Source organism: Acinonyx jubatus, chromosome C2 (genome assembly GCF_027475565.1).
Source record: "Acinonyx jubatus isolate Ajub_Pintada_27869175 chromosome C2, VMU_Ajub_asm_v1.0, whole genome shotgun sequence".
Lineage (NCBI taxonomy): Eukaryota > Metazoa > Chordata > Mammalia > Carnivora > Felidae > Acinonyx > Acinonyx jubatus.
Genome location: NC_069384.1, coordinates 28,085,166 through 28,099,680, shown reverse-complemented (window position 1 = coordinate 28,099,680; position 14,515 = coordinate 28,085,166). Strand labels below are relative to the sequence as shown.

Here is a 14,515-nt window from a genome sequence, read left to right as displayed (position 1 = left end):
AATGCCTTCTTCCTAAATTATCATTAATAACATATTTGTAAAATAAAAGTTCCCAGGCTGTCAGTTCACAAAAATTGTTTTTTTCCCATAAAAAAAATTGGTCTCTATTATTTATTACACATGTATTTCACTTATCATTGTCAATTGCTCATTACCTATACCTTTATTATATATATATATACATATATATATGGATGCATGTGTACACACATATACATTCATTTTTGGAATGTGATGGAAGACCATTTTAATTTTAAAATAAACATAACACTCATTGAAAACTGGATAAAAACCTTCTAATAAAATCTTAATTTAAAACAAATATTCATCAAGTCTTTATTTTTTAACATTGTACAAATTCGTTCTCCCTTTTAAAATCTACAGTGATCATTCAGTTATACACCAAATAACAGGATTGAGGACAGGTAGGCTGACTATCTTTTTGAGAGATGCTTTAATTGTTCTGCTTCTAGATACACTAAGTTGCTGGCCACCTTCTTCTTCGCCGCACCCCTCCCCCCCACCGCCTTAATTTTTCTAAGAAGGGCAAAGCATCCTTGAAGACTTGCTATTTTCATAACCAGAGACTTTTATATTTATGGAAAACCTAAAAACCAGAGAAAGCCCACAAAATAAGTCATTTCAAACCAAAGACAATGCATTTTTTCTCATTTATTCAAATTCACTGCAGGAAGTAAACACTAAAAGATTAAAAAACAAAACAAAAAATTCACACTGCAGTATGTACAGTTTCATGACATCACATGAAGAAATTAAATTTCTAATAAAAATGACAAATTATATTACTAAGCAGATTGCATCAAAATTGGTTGTGTAAACCCCAGAATTCATATCATGAATGGTAATGTGCCTGTATTCCAGTATACTGGAACACTCTTGGTATAATGTTACATTTCCAATGGGATTAAAAAATTCATGAAAGTAGTTGTCTGAACTCTTTATGTTGAAAAGTGGTTGACTTGATTTTAAAAAGTTTTAAGACCCTTGGATTCAAAGCACATTCTTTCACAAAGCTTAAACCACAGAAGTCATGTCCGGAAATGGAATACTGTCCTGTTGGGACGGACATCTGATCTGACTTGTTAAGACATTTTGCCAAATGCACAGACGCACAGGGTCCCCCATGCACTTTTCATGCAGCAGGTAATCACAACTTAAATAAAGGGTTTATTCTATACATTTGTCCAGACTTGCAACTGTATACACACATGCACAATTTTTAAGCCTGTCTGATTATATTTACACTTATACATGGAATATACAGAAACCAAAGAGATTAAAAGGCTTTTCTGTTGCATTAGAACAATACAAAATATGTATTTTTCATTAAGGAAATCACTATTTACATCACCTTTAAAAACTGATTTTAACATCTTCATGTAACAAGTCAATATATATATATATACATATTATATATATATATATACATATTATATATATATATACATATTATATATATATATATATATAATATATATTCTCACCAGTTTACTCTTCTGTAAGATGTACCAAAGAATAAACAGGTAATGCTACCTTACTGATGCCAATGAGAGCTGTAGTACCCTTTCACAAATGACTTCATTAAGAAGAAATTGTCTAGATATCTAAAATAGTCCTTGAAAACGTGTGTATGTGCATCCTTGTATCTACATATGCATAAACAAAGTGGATATGGATGTATGCCCTTTCTCACCACTCTTCTTTAAAATCACCCTAAACTCAAATTGGGGACATTCTCCAGTACATCAGAACATCATTCTTGTGGTCATGTTTATCTACGTATTATATACCCTCATCCCTTTAACTGTTAATAATGATAACAAAACCAACCAACCAAAGAAACAAACAAAAATGTAGCAATGCTGGCCCTTGATGTCCTTTTCCTTGACCTAAATTTCACTCCTTTGTAAAAGCCTCTTTTCCCCTAATCAAAAGGGAATACCAACAATTTTTCTAACCTACCTCTAAGGCTCCAGACTTTTCATAATGGCAGGAAAAAAATGACTTGCTTAAAAGCTCATTTATATTGTCACAAGATTGTCACAGAGTAAATATGGGATGGAGTAGAATATATTCACTGGCCAGTGGAATTTCCATTTCAGAATAAGCATATGCCTTCATCTCTCCATGATGTAGCATAATATTCACTCTTGACTACTGCTTTATAATATATCCAGTAACTATTTACAAATCATTTTGAGAAAAAATAATCACTTAGGGTTTTGGATCATATTAGGAAATAACGCCCATTTTTAATATAAAAATCTTAGAAACAACTTCAAGTAGAACAACTTCAAATAGATATCCTTCTAATTAATAGTTGATTATGTAATGATTTTTTGATAGGTCAGTTGCAAACCTGGTTCACTTTTAAAAACAAAAATATCTGGTGAATGAATGGTGGACTGTAAAAACTGCACTTACATGGATTCGTTTCAAGATCAAAACCCCATGTGGCTCAATAGTAAGTTCTTCCAAGATAACACCCGTGTTTACTTTTAATTACTATTTTAAAATAATAGATCCAATGGAGTGGTTGTGTACAACTCCTGTCACGCCATGCCTTTTCTACTTTTCTGTTAGTCAATCTGAGTTTAGTGCCATTCGTGGGTTTGAAGTAAGTATTTTCACCTTTGTCAGCAATGTTCTTAGGACAATGATTTTAATAGAAATTAAGGATGTATTCAGGAGAAGTGTCCAAACCATCCTGGAATCACCTGAGTTTGGTAAGTGGCCCTGTTATTCCATCCCTAAGGCTAATTAAGTAGATGTTACTCATTAGAACACATAAATAATCACAGATTTTCCTGAGATGTTGAGCCAGATATGAAAGTTGTCCCCTCCACCCAATTTTTGTCATAAAAAGTATTCTGAACCCGATTTCCAAAGACATAGCGGTTATATATGAACTACAATATTGCAAATTTTGGGTTGATGTATAACTGTACTGGGGAAAATATAGGCATCAAATAGGGTTTTTTTTTTTTTTTTTGGTTTTTTGTTTTTTTTACAATCCTGTGTTCTGAGAAAAGTCATAAGCAATGGTTCTCAAACTTCAACATGCAGAAGAAACATCTGGGGAGTGTGTTAAGATGCAGATGGGAGATTCCCAGGTCCACTTAGCACAGATTGTTGTTCTGTAGATCTGAGATGCCGTCTAGGAATCTGCATTTTAAAACAAGTGCTCCAGATGATTCGAATGCAGGTGGTCTGAGTCCAGCTTTTAAGAAACCCTGGTCATAAGACTCACAGGTACCACAGAAATGGTGAGAAGTAAGTTTTACAAGAGATGGTGAAAATTGTCCAAAGAAAAGCCATTTTGCTTCTGTTAAAAACAACTTCTTAAATATTCAACTATTCAGGAAACCACCTGAAGATAAATGTTAACTTCCTAATTCTGTAAAAGGAGGAATATTAATTTAGTAAAGTAGTTAAAATACAAAAATGGAAATCTGCCTTTTTTTTGTTTTTAAGTATCTATCAAACTTCCATCAGTTGTAATCAATTTTTACTAAGTAGTACAAGGTTTAAAGAATTAGGTATTGAAAAGGACTGGGGTGGGGTAGACACATTGGGAACCACAAAACCCCTTCCAAGAGTTAAAAATAAATTTTTTTTTAGCAAAAGTGAAAAATGTAAGCATATTTTTTCTATTTTATTTTTGAATCGGATAATGAGAAGTGAATTAGGTTTTTTTATTCAATAATTAACATTTAAAGAGTTATTTAACAATTTGGACTTAAAAACACATGTGTTATGTAGACTGACTTCTGCAAAGCAAAATAAAGTACCCTAATAAAGGCAGTAAAATACATTAATCCACTATGGATGGAAATTTACATTTTCATTTATGCCTATTATTTGTGATTATAAAAGAATTTCATTCATAGGCTACTCACAGTTGTTGTCTGATGCATACAGAGTGTTAAACAACCAATTGCTAGTTCAGTAGTTTCCTCATGACATCTAACGTAAAGCAAAAAGTAGTATGCATATTTAAACATCACCAGTAACCAATACTTTTCAAAATGAAAAAAGTTTCAATTATACCATGCTTTTCTCAAATCATGCTCTTATTTATACAGATCTCAAGTTCATACTAATTAGTTTTAAAAAGATCCAAAGCTGGATGGCAGGTACATTTTATTCTGATTCTTTTTTTATTGTTAGCACGTTTCCCAGAAGTCCATAAACTTCTCCATTTGCGCTGTGTGGGCGAGAGGCATTACTTCCCAGATGGCTATTGTAAGGGCTTCTGAGATTAAAGAAAGAAGCTTTAGTTTCTGCAGCAGGAAGTAACTCTTCTTTGATTGTAACCTGTGAGACGCTTTCAGCAGATGAGGGCTCCCTCCAAATGTCCTTGTCCTGTGTTTCTCGACTGGTAACAGAACTGCCTCCCTTCTGAAGCATGTAATACAGTATTGGGTTAGTTTTGGTCAGTCTGGGACAGTCTTTTTCATACTCATTCTTATCTGCATCTGTGATAACCCACTTAATGGGTCCCTTCTCACTGGTCATGGAACACCCATTCGAAAGCCCAGATTCTGGTCTAGACCCTGCACAGCCCATGTGCTCGGGAAAAGAAGGGCTCATGGGAGTTTTTACTCCCCCTGGGTATGGAAATGTCCTGCTATCCATGCAACTGCTCGGCTGAGGGGAGCTGTACATCAGTCCATTTAAAGAAGAAATGCTGAATTCAGGCTTGCTGTTGGTCACAGTATTTTTGTGTCCTTTCTTTTTACTCTCGACAACAGAGTTACTCCTGTGCTGGGACAAATCTCTTACACAGTTTTCTGAGAGAAGCAGCTGTTTCAGAACATTGAAGCTTTTGCTCTCTCTGGCCCAACTCCTATGCTCACCATCGCTGGCTGAACCATGGCTGGCAGGATATTTAAATTCAAGATCACTTTTGTTAAATTTCAGCTCTTGCTGGTTAAGCAAGGACCCATACAACACTTCTGAAGCACTGTGACTGTTTGCAGCATCGACTATGTTATTTTTCATCTTTTTAAACGGATTTTCTAAAGGCTCCGTGTAAAGCTTCCTTTTCTTAGGAACCATGCAAAGATTCTTTGATTCTAGAAGTGTCAGTTCACTATTTCTGTGACTATTGTCCAGATCATCTGCCAGGTAACTCTCTTGATTCTGTCTTAGCAATCGACTTAACAGACCATTCTTTGAGAAAGAAAAATCCTGAGGTGAAACGGGCTCCGATTTAAAGTCCTCGGGCACTGGTAAGGCAGCTGTGCTTCTCTGCACGGGAGGAGCCATACCTAAGAACGGGGCACCCTTGGCGTCGTGGCTCAAGTGCACATTTGTATTATGAATATGTAAGTCATCGCAAGGCTCAGATTTTATTTTTACCATCAGTATTTGTTCATTTAAAGCTCTATCTGTGTGTTCCTGAGTGCTTTCATCTCTTAAGGGAATTTTCTCTTTCTTTTCACTCTTCCCTTTGTTGGGGTTTCCCAGGAGCAACTGGAGGACAGTGCGCCTTTCAAGCAGATTTTCTATTTCAGAACCAGAAAGTCCTGATTCGGGACCTGTTGCTGGACTGCTAAATGCCTTATTTTCTTCAACCGCATTTGTTTTATTTGAGAGCAGAGGACTATTTAATCTGTCAACCATGCCTACAGGTTTATCTGTGTTTACACTTAGCAGCTGCTTACTAGGTCTCTGCTCTTCTCCTGCTGCGGAAGACTGCATTCCACACTGAGCTAAATTTTGTAACAGTTTACTGGCACTGAAAGTTGCAGAGTTTTGTGCACCTTCGTTTTGGACTGGTTTCTCTCCTTGCGATTCTTTGCTTTTCGTAAGGTCCATCAAGTGGTTAGATGCAGTATTTGCTGGCTTTTCAGGTTGAGAGCTGCAGGCATATGGTGGGGAGTTCCATTTGATGACCAGAGAGTGTTGGGAAAGGTTGATGGGAGACTCTGCTTTTGAGGATCCCAGTAATGGAGGAGTGCTCACTGGGGTAGTCCTGTTTGTACTGGGGCTTTCTATTACAGAAGTCCTCGTGTAATTCTGTGAACCGAACTTTGTCACATCACTGTGTACTTCCTGAGGACTGCTGTTTCTTTCGACGCTTTCTTCATTCTTATGGCCAAGGAGCAATTGAAGAAGTGTTACTTTCTGGTGGGAATTTAGCTTGGAATTCTTTGAGGTATCTTGATCTTCTTTGAGATCGACACTGGGGACTTTGGGATCCCAAGTGTTTAGCAAGGACTGAGTTAAATTATCTAGAGAAACAGGCTGGTCGGGTTCTGGTTTCTCAATTCGATGTTTGCAGGACAAGTCTATGGGAACACAGTTGGAATAAGAACTTTCATCGCCACTGCTATCATCTGTAAAGCTAGGATTGTTATCTGAGTACTCATCAATGGTTGTAGGTGTACTGCTATCCTCAAAAATGCTTCCTCTCTCACTATGATTATGTCCGTTCATTGGCTTTGGTATGGTCTGGCTTTTAAGAAGATGTAAAAGCAAACTATTACTAGCAGCTTGTTTTATACTGTTTCTTTCCAGTGAGTTCTTATAGCCTGCATTTTTGGGGGAAGAGGGAACACCCACCGGATTCTGAAACGTGGTATTCTTGCTAGCCATTAGTTTGCTTGATGATGTTCTTGCCTGACCATTGAGATGGCTTGACATTCCTTTTGAGAGCTGGAAACTGCCAACATCCTTCTGGCCATTTTCCTGCAATCTGGCCATCGCAGCAAGTCTCTCACTCGCCGCCTGACTGGCGTTTTGTGTTTTTAAAGCATGTTCTCGAGAATACTGCTGCAAATGGGCTTCACTCGAAAGGAGTAATGCTAACTGGCTGCAAGCAACACTAGGTTTGGGGGAAGTGGCAGGACTAGCCCTTTTTTCCACCATGCTTGCAACCGCCTGCAATCTTGCAGCACACGACAAGGGTTCGCTCATGACCTTTGTCCCACTTTGTCCAACACGATGCGGTGACTCTGGGAACCGATCTCCGATGAGGTTCTTAGTTACGTCAGGAAGACTGGTATCAGGCTTTTGATCTTTAGCTTTACTTTTCTTCAACAAAGTTTTTAAGTGACTTGACGCAACACCGTAGCACCTTAAATCTTTTTCCACTTTTAAGGAGTCATGACTGAGGGCATATCCTTGCTCCTTGAGGCTCTGCCTAATTTGTTGCGACAGAGCAACAGTCTGCAGCCTAGAGCTGAATGACTGAAGCAAAGAGGCCAGTAATGTGCTATCTTGTTTGCCTTTAGGCACATTGTCAACCATGCCAGCTAGCAAAGCTTCCTTCTTTACGTTTAAATTTACGATGGAATCAGACAGCCTCTTCCGCTTCGCTGCGTTCCAGTCCTCAGAAGACTGCAAGAGCCTGGCTTTTTTGAGATGCAACATGCCAGATCCCTGATGTGAATGTGTATTGAGAACGGGCCCATTACTTTGACAGGTGGGAAATGCACTGCCAGAAATGTGAAAGTTCTGATCGTCTTCATTATGCCCAGCAGACTTTTTGTCAACGGCAGTCCCTGATCCCTCTGCTGCCTGATGCATTAGTAATCCTTCTAAGTAAGTTAAAACAATAGAATCCTGGTGCACATCAGAGCCAAGCTCTTCTCCATGAGTCATGTTCAATAGAAGTGTTCACAAGGGCTTGGTTTCTAGTCACGCTGAAGAATGGTTTTCTGTGGGGGAGTGAGATGTAACTTTAATAAGTGGGCGTCAGTTTATCACCTTCCATGGTAATTAGACAGAGATGCACTGTTTCACTCCAACCAGGATTTCTTCTGGCAATGACAAGAAAAAAAGCAGGCAAACTCCAAAGCAGTAGGACCACAGAGCAGATCAACTCCTAAGCAAGAAGAAGCAGAAGAATTCCTTAATACGTAGGTCTACAGAAGCAAGCAGACAGACTCCTTAGTGAATGCACTGCTCCTTCTTCATCTTGCTTCCAATTAAATGCAAATATCAGTGCTCTAAAAAATAAATAAATACATAAAAAAGTTAGGAAGGGACAGAGCTAGAATTATATTATGATACCTATAAGCAAAAGAATCAAATATGTGTAAGTTTCTGTATATATGTGTGTGTGTACATAAACATAATACACATACATATGTATGCATTACAGTCACTTCTTTAGTAATATATTTTGCCATTCCTATTAGATCGGAAATCTCCACTGGAAAGCCTATAAATTAATCCATATTGTTAAAACAATCAAATCATTTAGAGAAAGCACTTAGGTGTTACAGGACTGTCTTCCGAAGAGCACAAAGTTTCTGAATTTTCATGAGCTCTTTCTGCAAAGTAATATGAATGCTAAGTCTCTTTTATAGTAAGGGAGCCAGAATTTGCTCTCTGACGTGCCTGGGAGCTTATGAAGGAACAAAAGCAGCAGTCCAGGAGAAAACAAGAAAAGAGACAAACATGACATGAACCCCTCTGATGAGCTGGATGTGGAGGTGAGGACTGAAGAGAGATGCACTTCTGACATCATCCTTGAAACATCACACATTCCACAAGTGATCTGTAGAATTTCTGTTTTCAAAGAAATGGAAGCACTAACAAATACAAGTATTTTGTGGGCCTATGCAAACTATGACAGTCTTAGTCATATTCATAAACATTTAAGTGTAATCACAAACTTATTCACCCATAATTTTTACCATGACTTATTAAAAACAGAAGAGATGGATTCTCTAGATGCTCATCAAGTGTATCCGAGGTTTAATGTTTGTTTTGAAATCTTTACTCGTTTGCTTTATGTAGAAATTTTAATGTGAGGTCCATTCTGAGCACATGCAGAACATAGGTTGTGGGTGAACCTGTAACTCCCAAGTTCCTAGGATGTTCCTAATATAAAGTACTTTTCTCCCCACGCATGCTATCTCTTTTTGTGTGGCTTTGCTATTACTGAGTATAAATAAATTAAAATATCGTATGTGATTTGAAACAATTTTGTAAGATTTTAAAATAAAAATCATTACTTTAGAAAAATGTGTTAAGGTACTTGTACCTACTTTTAGTTTAGAAAATGTGGTTACTCTAAGATGTATAACTATGTGTATACAATAGGCTATCACAGCATCCTGTTGAAAAATGGGCAGGAAATGAATTTAGAATAGATTTGAAGGGAAGATAATTGACTTCTTCCAGAAAATTCTAAGTCAATGTGGTTGTTTTTCATTACTTTCTTTGGAAAGAAATTCTACAAATAGCACCATTACATGAAACGGTGAGGAAAGAACTTCTTAGAGAAACCTGCTTTTTAATAAGATGACTCTGTAAATGAAAGATTGTATTTCCTATGACACTGGTTCAGGCGGCACTCAGCCACAACACCTACCATCATTCTAGCAAAAAATGAAATGCTGAAGAAATTAGGAACTCTGAGACTACTTAAGGCCTGAATTCACTCAGACTCTGCTATTAAAAACTCTTCAGGGAATCCAGTGAGCCAAATCTCTTCAGAAAACTTCCTTTTCTTTCCTTTCAATAACTGAAGCAGGAGAAATCGTTGCATTTTATTAATATTTAAGTCAATTTATAAATAACAAAGTAAGAACGAAGAGATAATGAAAAACAAATCCATTATAATTTTAAATAAGAATTTACACATAGCCAACCCATTCTTAATTCCGTATCTTCCTGGTTTTGAAAGACAACATATCCATATGGGCAACTGACAGCTTGTTAACTGTCATGCATGAACTTGGAAATATCTTGTAAACATCAATTCCAGATTTCAAATACGTGTCTAAGAGGCAGGCGTTATCACTTCTGGGTCTGCTCTCTGTACCTGTATAAATCAAAATGTGTTACTTTGGAAAACTTTGGTAGCTCATAATTATGCTGAAGAGAGGACAGACATCTTCCTTGTTCCGTAAACTGCAAAATATGTATTTTATTTTTAGATTTTCTAACGCCAGTTACAACGATTAATCAATGGATTATCTCATTTCCACGTCATCTATTTTCTTCTAATCTCTTTTCTTACATACCAGCCTTCAATAATTGTCCACTTATGAACCATTTGAAATAAATTTTGGTGTGCCAACATGATAAGAGAGGAAAGAGTACTGCCATGCATCCTTTGAGCAAAACAGGGCAGTTGAGGTTCTTGTCACGAAATAGTGAGTGACGAAGTCCTTCTTATTGAATAGCTGACTAGACGGAAGTACCCTATTTCCTTTTTGTCTTTAGAAATATACTGCTATGGGAACAATGTGAGGTGACAGATGTATTAACTAACTTTACTATGATAATCATTTTGCAATATATGTGCATATCAAATCATCATGTTGTACACCTTAAACCTTCACAATGTTATATGTCAATTATATCTCAATAAACCTGGGAAAATGAGAACCATACTTTTGAACTATATATATTGTTCACTCATTGATTCTTGAGTCTGAGAAAATTCATTTAGGATGTTGTCCTCTGAAGACAACAGTCAGTGATGTTGCCTGTGCACTCAATGTCACCATCATCATTCATGTCTAGAGTACAACTATCATTCTCTTTGCAGCCATCCTCTGATTCATCTAATTGAAGCATCTTCCTATGCCAACTTTCTTCTCTTTCACATTATAGATGGGAAGGAAAAATACTGAATTCTCTATTGTGTTTCCTAAAAACTTAAAACAGAAGAAGAAAACTACAAAGACAGTGTCTCCAGACTTTTCTTTTTAAACATTCATGAGAAATGATACAGAATTAATGGGCTATGCAATAAGGAAACTGAAGATGATACAGTGATGACTTATTTCATTATTGCATCATCCTTCTAGGCACTTCTATTATTTTCCCTTGGCTTATTATTTAGTCTTTATTTGGCACAACTGGAAATAATGAATCAATTCTCAAGATCAGAAAATGGAAAAATATACATAGATATAGGAAAATTAAGATCACTAAAGTTCCAATAATGTATCTTTGATTTATAAAAGGTTCTATTAGACATATATAGTAATAGCAATATAACACTGTTCTTTCCTATTAAAAATACATTCATTAAAACTTTAAGAACGAATAAATCATATAATCCTTGCTACTACTTAGAAATATTAAAAAAAAAAAAAAGCTTCAAAATCTAAAACCAGATTTGTGGTGCCTGGGTGGCTCAGTGGGTTAAGCATCTGACTCTTGATTTCAGCTCAGGTAATAATCTCATGGTTTGTGGGTTCGAGTCCCATGATAGGCTCTGCGCTGACACCGTGGAGCCTTCTGATTCTATCTCCCTCTCTCTCTCTCTGCCCCTCCCTGCTTGCTATTTCTTTCTCTCAAAAAAATAAATAAAACATTAAAAAAAAAACAACTAAAAAACTAACATTACATGTTTTAAAGAATGCTGCCTGAGAGTATATCAAGGATTAATGTATTTCATGGCAATTTAGTAAAATTCATGTACAACTACTTCACAATGTTAAAATTATAAACTGAATCTTCCTTTTATTAATTTAAAATTGTTTATAAGAATAAAAACCTTTTAAATTTCATAAAATTGACTTTTCACTGCTCTACCTAGCCTACAGTTAAAAAAAATTGCTAGATTTAAAAACACAATAAAATCAAACTAAACTGTGAAAGAATTCCATGGAATCTTGACCATATGCACAGATTTGGAGAAAGATCCAAGCTTCAACACACTGACTAGTTTATTTAAATATCTAGTAAAATGCTTGAATTCAGAGAGTATTTTTTAAAAGCTACATTTTTAAGTACCTGAAAAATATGAAATTATGTTGAAGTCTAACTTTTTTTATTTAGAGTTTTAATCAATAAGATAGTTGTAAATAATTTGCACATTAACCATTCCCAAATGGGTATTATATTGATCTTTGAGGAAGTTAAACTAATTTCATTGAAATGTGTTTTGTACTTTCTATTTGGAAATGGCTTATTAAGTAAAGGGAAAATCTGAATTTTTAACCACTTTTGAAAATGGCAAAATAAAATTTTATTTGGATAAATGAAGGATGAATCTAATAGAATTCTTATATGTAGGACTACTTTTGGTTGACAACACATAAATAATGAGAAAGGTCTTCCTCCAGCTGTTTTTAAGGAAAGGATACAGTATCTTACTTGTCATTAAACTCTCCATTAACAACACATTTCAATGACTAAACATCCATGAAGTTACTCTGTATGGTGGTTAAACTATGTCTAGTGAACACTTCATGACTTCCAATTGTTTCTGTGAAATCTCTTCTAATTTATTTTGCATTAGCAAGTAATACCAGTTTGCTGAATTTAAACGTATTTCTCCAATGCCACTTTAATAAGCATTTCAATTTTTGGCTCTGGTTCCTCAAAATGTAAAATTAACTGAAAGTCTACTTATTTGTGACATTCAAGAATAACTCCTATTGGATAACATTACCTAAATTCCACTGTAGATTATTTTAGGGATGCTTTTTATACAAAAGGCTAAGAAAAATATTAAGATGTTTCACTAAGGATTAGAAGAAAAATATCGAAGTTTTAAGAAGATTCCAAAGTCCTAATTATTGAACCTTTTATTAAAACAATACAAACTGAGGTAAATAATTCAGAAAATTCTTGGTGTTCTCTAAGGTGAGGCCTTGAAAAAAAATTTAAAAGTTGAAAGGAAACAAAATCCAAGAAAAATTTATCAGGAGGATGTAACACCAAACATTTTATCCAAATGTGTAAGATTAGGCTTTCCAAACCAGTGGCCTATGAAAAGTTGTAATACATAGCACTCAACACTTAATTTCACAGAACAAGAAAGAAAAAGTAACATTTCAGATAAGAGTTCTGGGGCTTTTTTAAAAAGTCAAGATTACAGTGAATCCCCTATTATAAATTGAAAGTTATTTTTTAACCAAGTCAACAAAACTGTAACTGAAAAAGGAAATACTACCAATACCGATACCACAGAAATGAAAACGATCATAAGAGGTTACTATGAACAACTATACTCCCAACAAACTTGACAACCTATATGAAATGGAAACATTCCTAGAAACATACAACTTCCAAAGACTGAATCAGGAAAAAAATAGAAAATCTGAATAGAGCAATTACTAGTATGGCGATCAAATTAGTGCTAAAATATCTCCCAATGAAGAAAAGCCCAGGACCAGAATTTCACGGAACATTTGAAAAATTAACAGCAATCCTTATCAAACCCTTCCAAAAAGTCAAAGATGAGGGAACACTGCCAAACTCATTTTATGAGGTCAGCATTACCCTGATACCAAAACCAGAAAAAGGTCACTACCAGACAAACAAACAAAAAACTACAATGATGAATTATATATGATGAGTATAGATACAAAAATTTTCAGTAAGATACTAGTAAACCAAATTCGGCAGCATATTAAAAGAATCATTCACCATGATCAAATGGGACTAATCCCAGAGATGCATGGGTGGTTCAACACCAGAAAATCAATCAATGTGATACATTACATTAATGGAATGAAATTATCATGACCATCTCACTGGATGCAGAAAAAGCATTTGACAAAATTCAACATCTACTTGTTAAAAATAGGCATAGAAGAAACCTCTCAACATAGTAAAGGCCATTATATGACAAACCCACAGCTAACAGCACACTCAATGGTGAAAAGTTAAAAGTTTTTGCTTTGAGATCAGGAGCAAGGCAAGGATGTCCAATCTCACCACTCCTATTAAAATGGTATTAGTCCTAGGTAGAGCAATTAGGCAAGAAAAAGAAATAAAAGGTGTCAGAATTAGAAAGGAAGAAGTAAAAACTTTCTCTATTTATAATGATTTTATACATAGAAAATCCTAAAGATTCAACCAAGCAAAAAACTGTTAGATGTAATCAATAAGTTCAGCAAAAATTGCAAGATACAAAATTAACCGACAAAAATCAGCAGCATTTCTATACACTAGCAATGAATTTTCTGAAAAAGAAATCGATCCTATTTATAATGTCACAAAATAGTTAGAAATAAATTTAACTAAGGAAGTGAATGATCTCTCCTCTGAAAACTACAAGACACTCATGAAAGAAAAGGAAGAAGACACAAATAAATGGAAAGGTATCCTGTGTTCACGGACTGGAACAATTAATACTGCTAAAATGTCAACGCTACCAAAAGCCATCAACTTAATGCCATTCCTGTCAAGATTCCAATGGAATTTTTTCATAGAAGAATAAAAAACACTCTTAAAATTTATATGAAACCACAAAAGATACCAAATAGTAAAAAAAAAAAAAAAAAAAAATATATATATATATATATATATATATATATATATATATACACACACACACACACATACATACATACCCTAGGAAAGTAGAATAAAGCAGGAGGCATCACACTTTTTGATTTCAACCTATACTATAAAGCTACACTCATCAAAATAGCTTGTATTAGAATAAAAACAAACAGGCCAATGGGACAGAAGAAAGAACCCCAAAATAAACTCAAGCATATACGATCAACTAATATTTTGACAACGGAGCCAAAAATACTGAATGGAGAAAAGACAGCCTTTT

The 14,515-nt window shown here is 35.2% G+C and overlaps 1 protein-coding gene across 2 annotated transcripts in view; it reads right to left on the bottom strand.

Annotated features, from left to right (window-relative positions):
• Positions 1-652: 652 nt before the first annotated feature.
• NRIP1 (nuclear receptor interacting protein 1) overlaps positions 653-14,515 on the bottom strand; it is a 49,076-nt gene continuing 35,213 nt past the window's right edge. Inside the window, exon 2 of one of the 2 annotated variants that reach the window (XM_027077524.2) lies at positions 653-7,979. In XM_027077524.2, coding sequence (XP_026933325.1) covers positions 4,165-7,632 — 3,468 coding nt within the window. In that variant the 5' untranslated portion in view covers positions 7,633-7,979 and the 3' untranslated portion in view covers positions 653-4,164. The remainder of the gene's footprint in view (positions 7,980-14,515) is intronic. The other variant, XM_053220665.1, reaches the window with a different exon arrangement.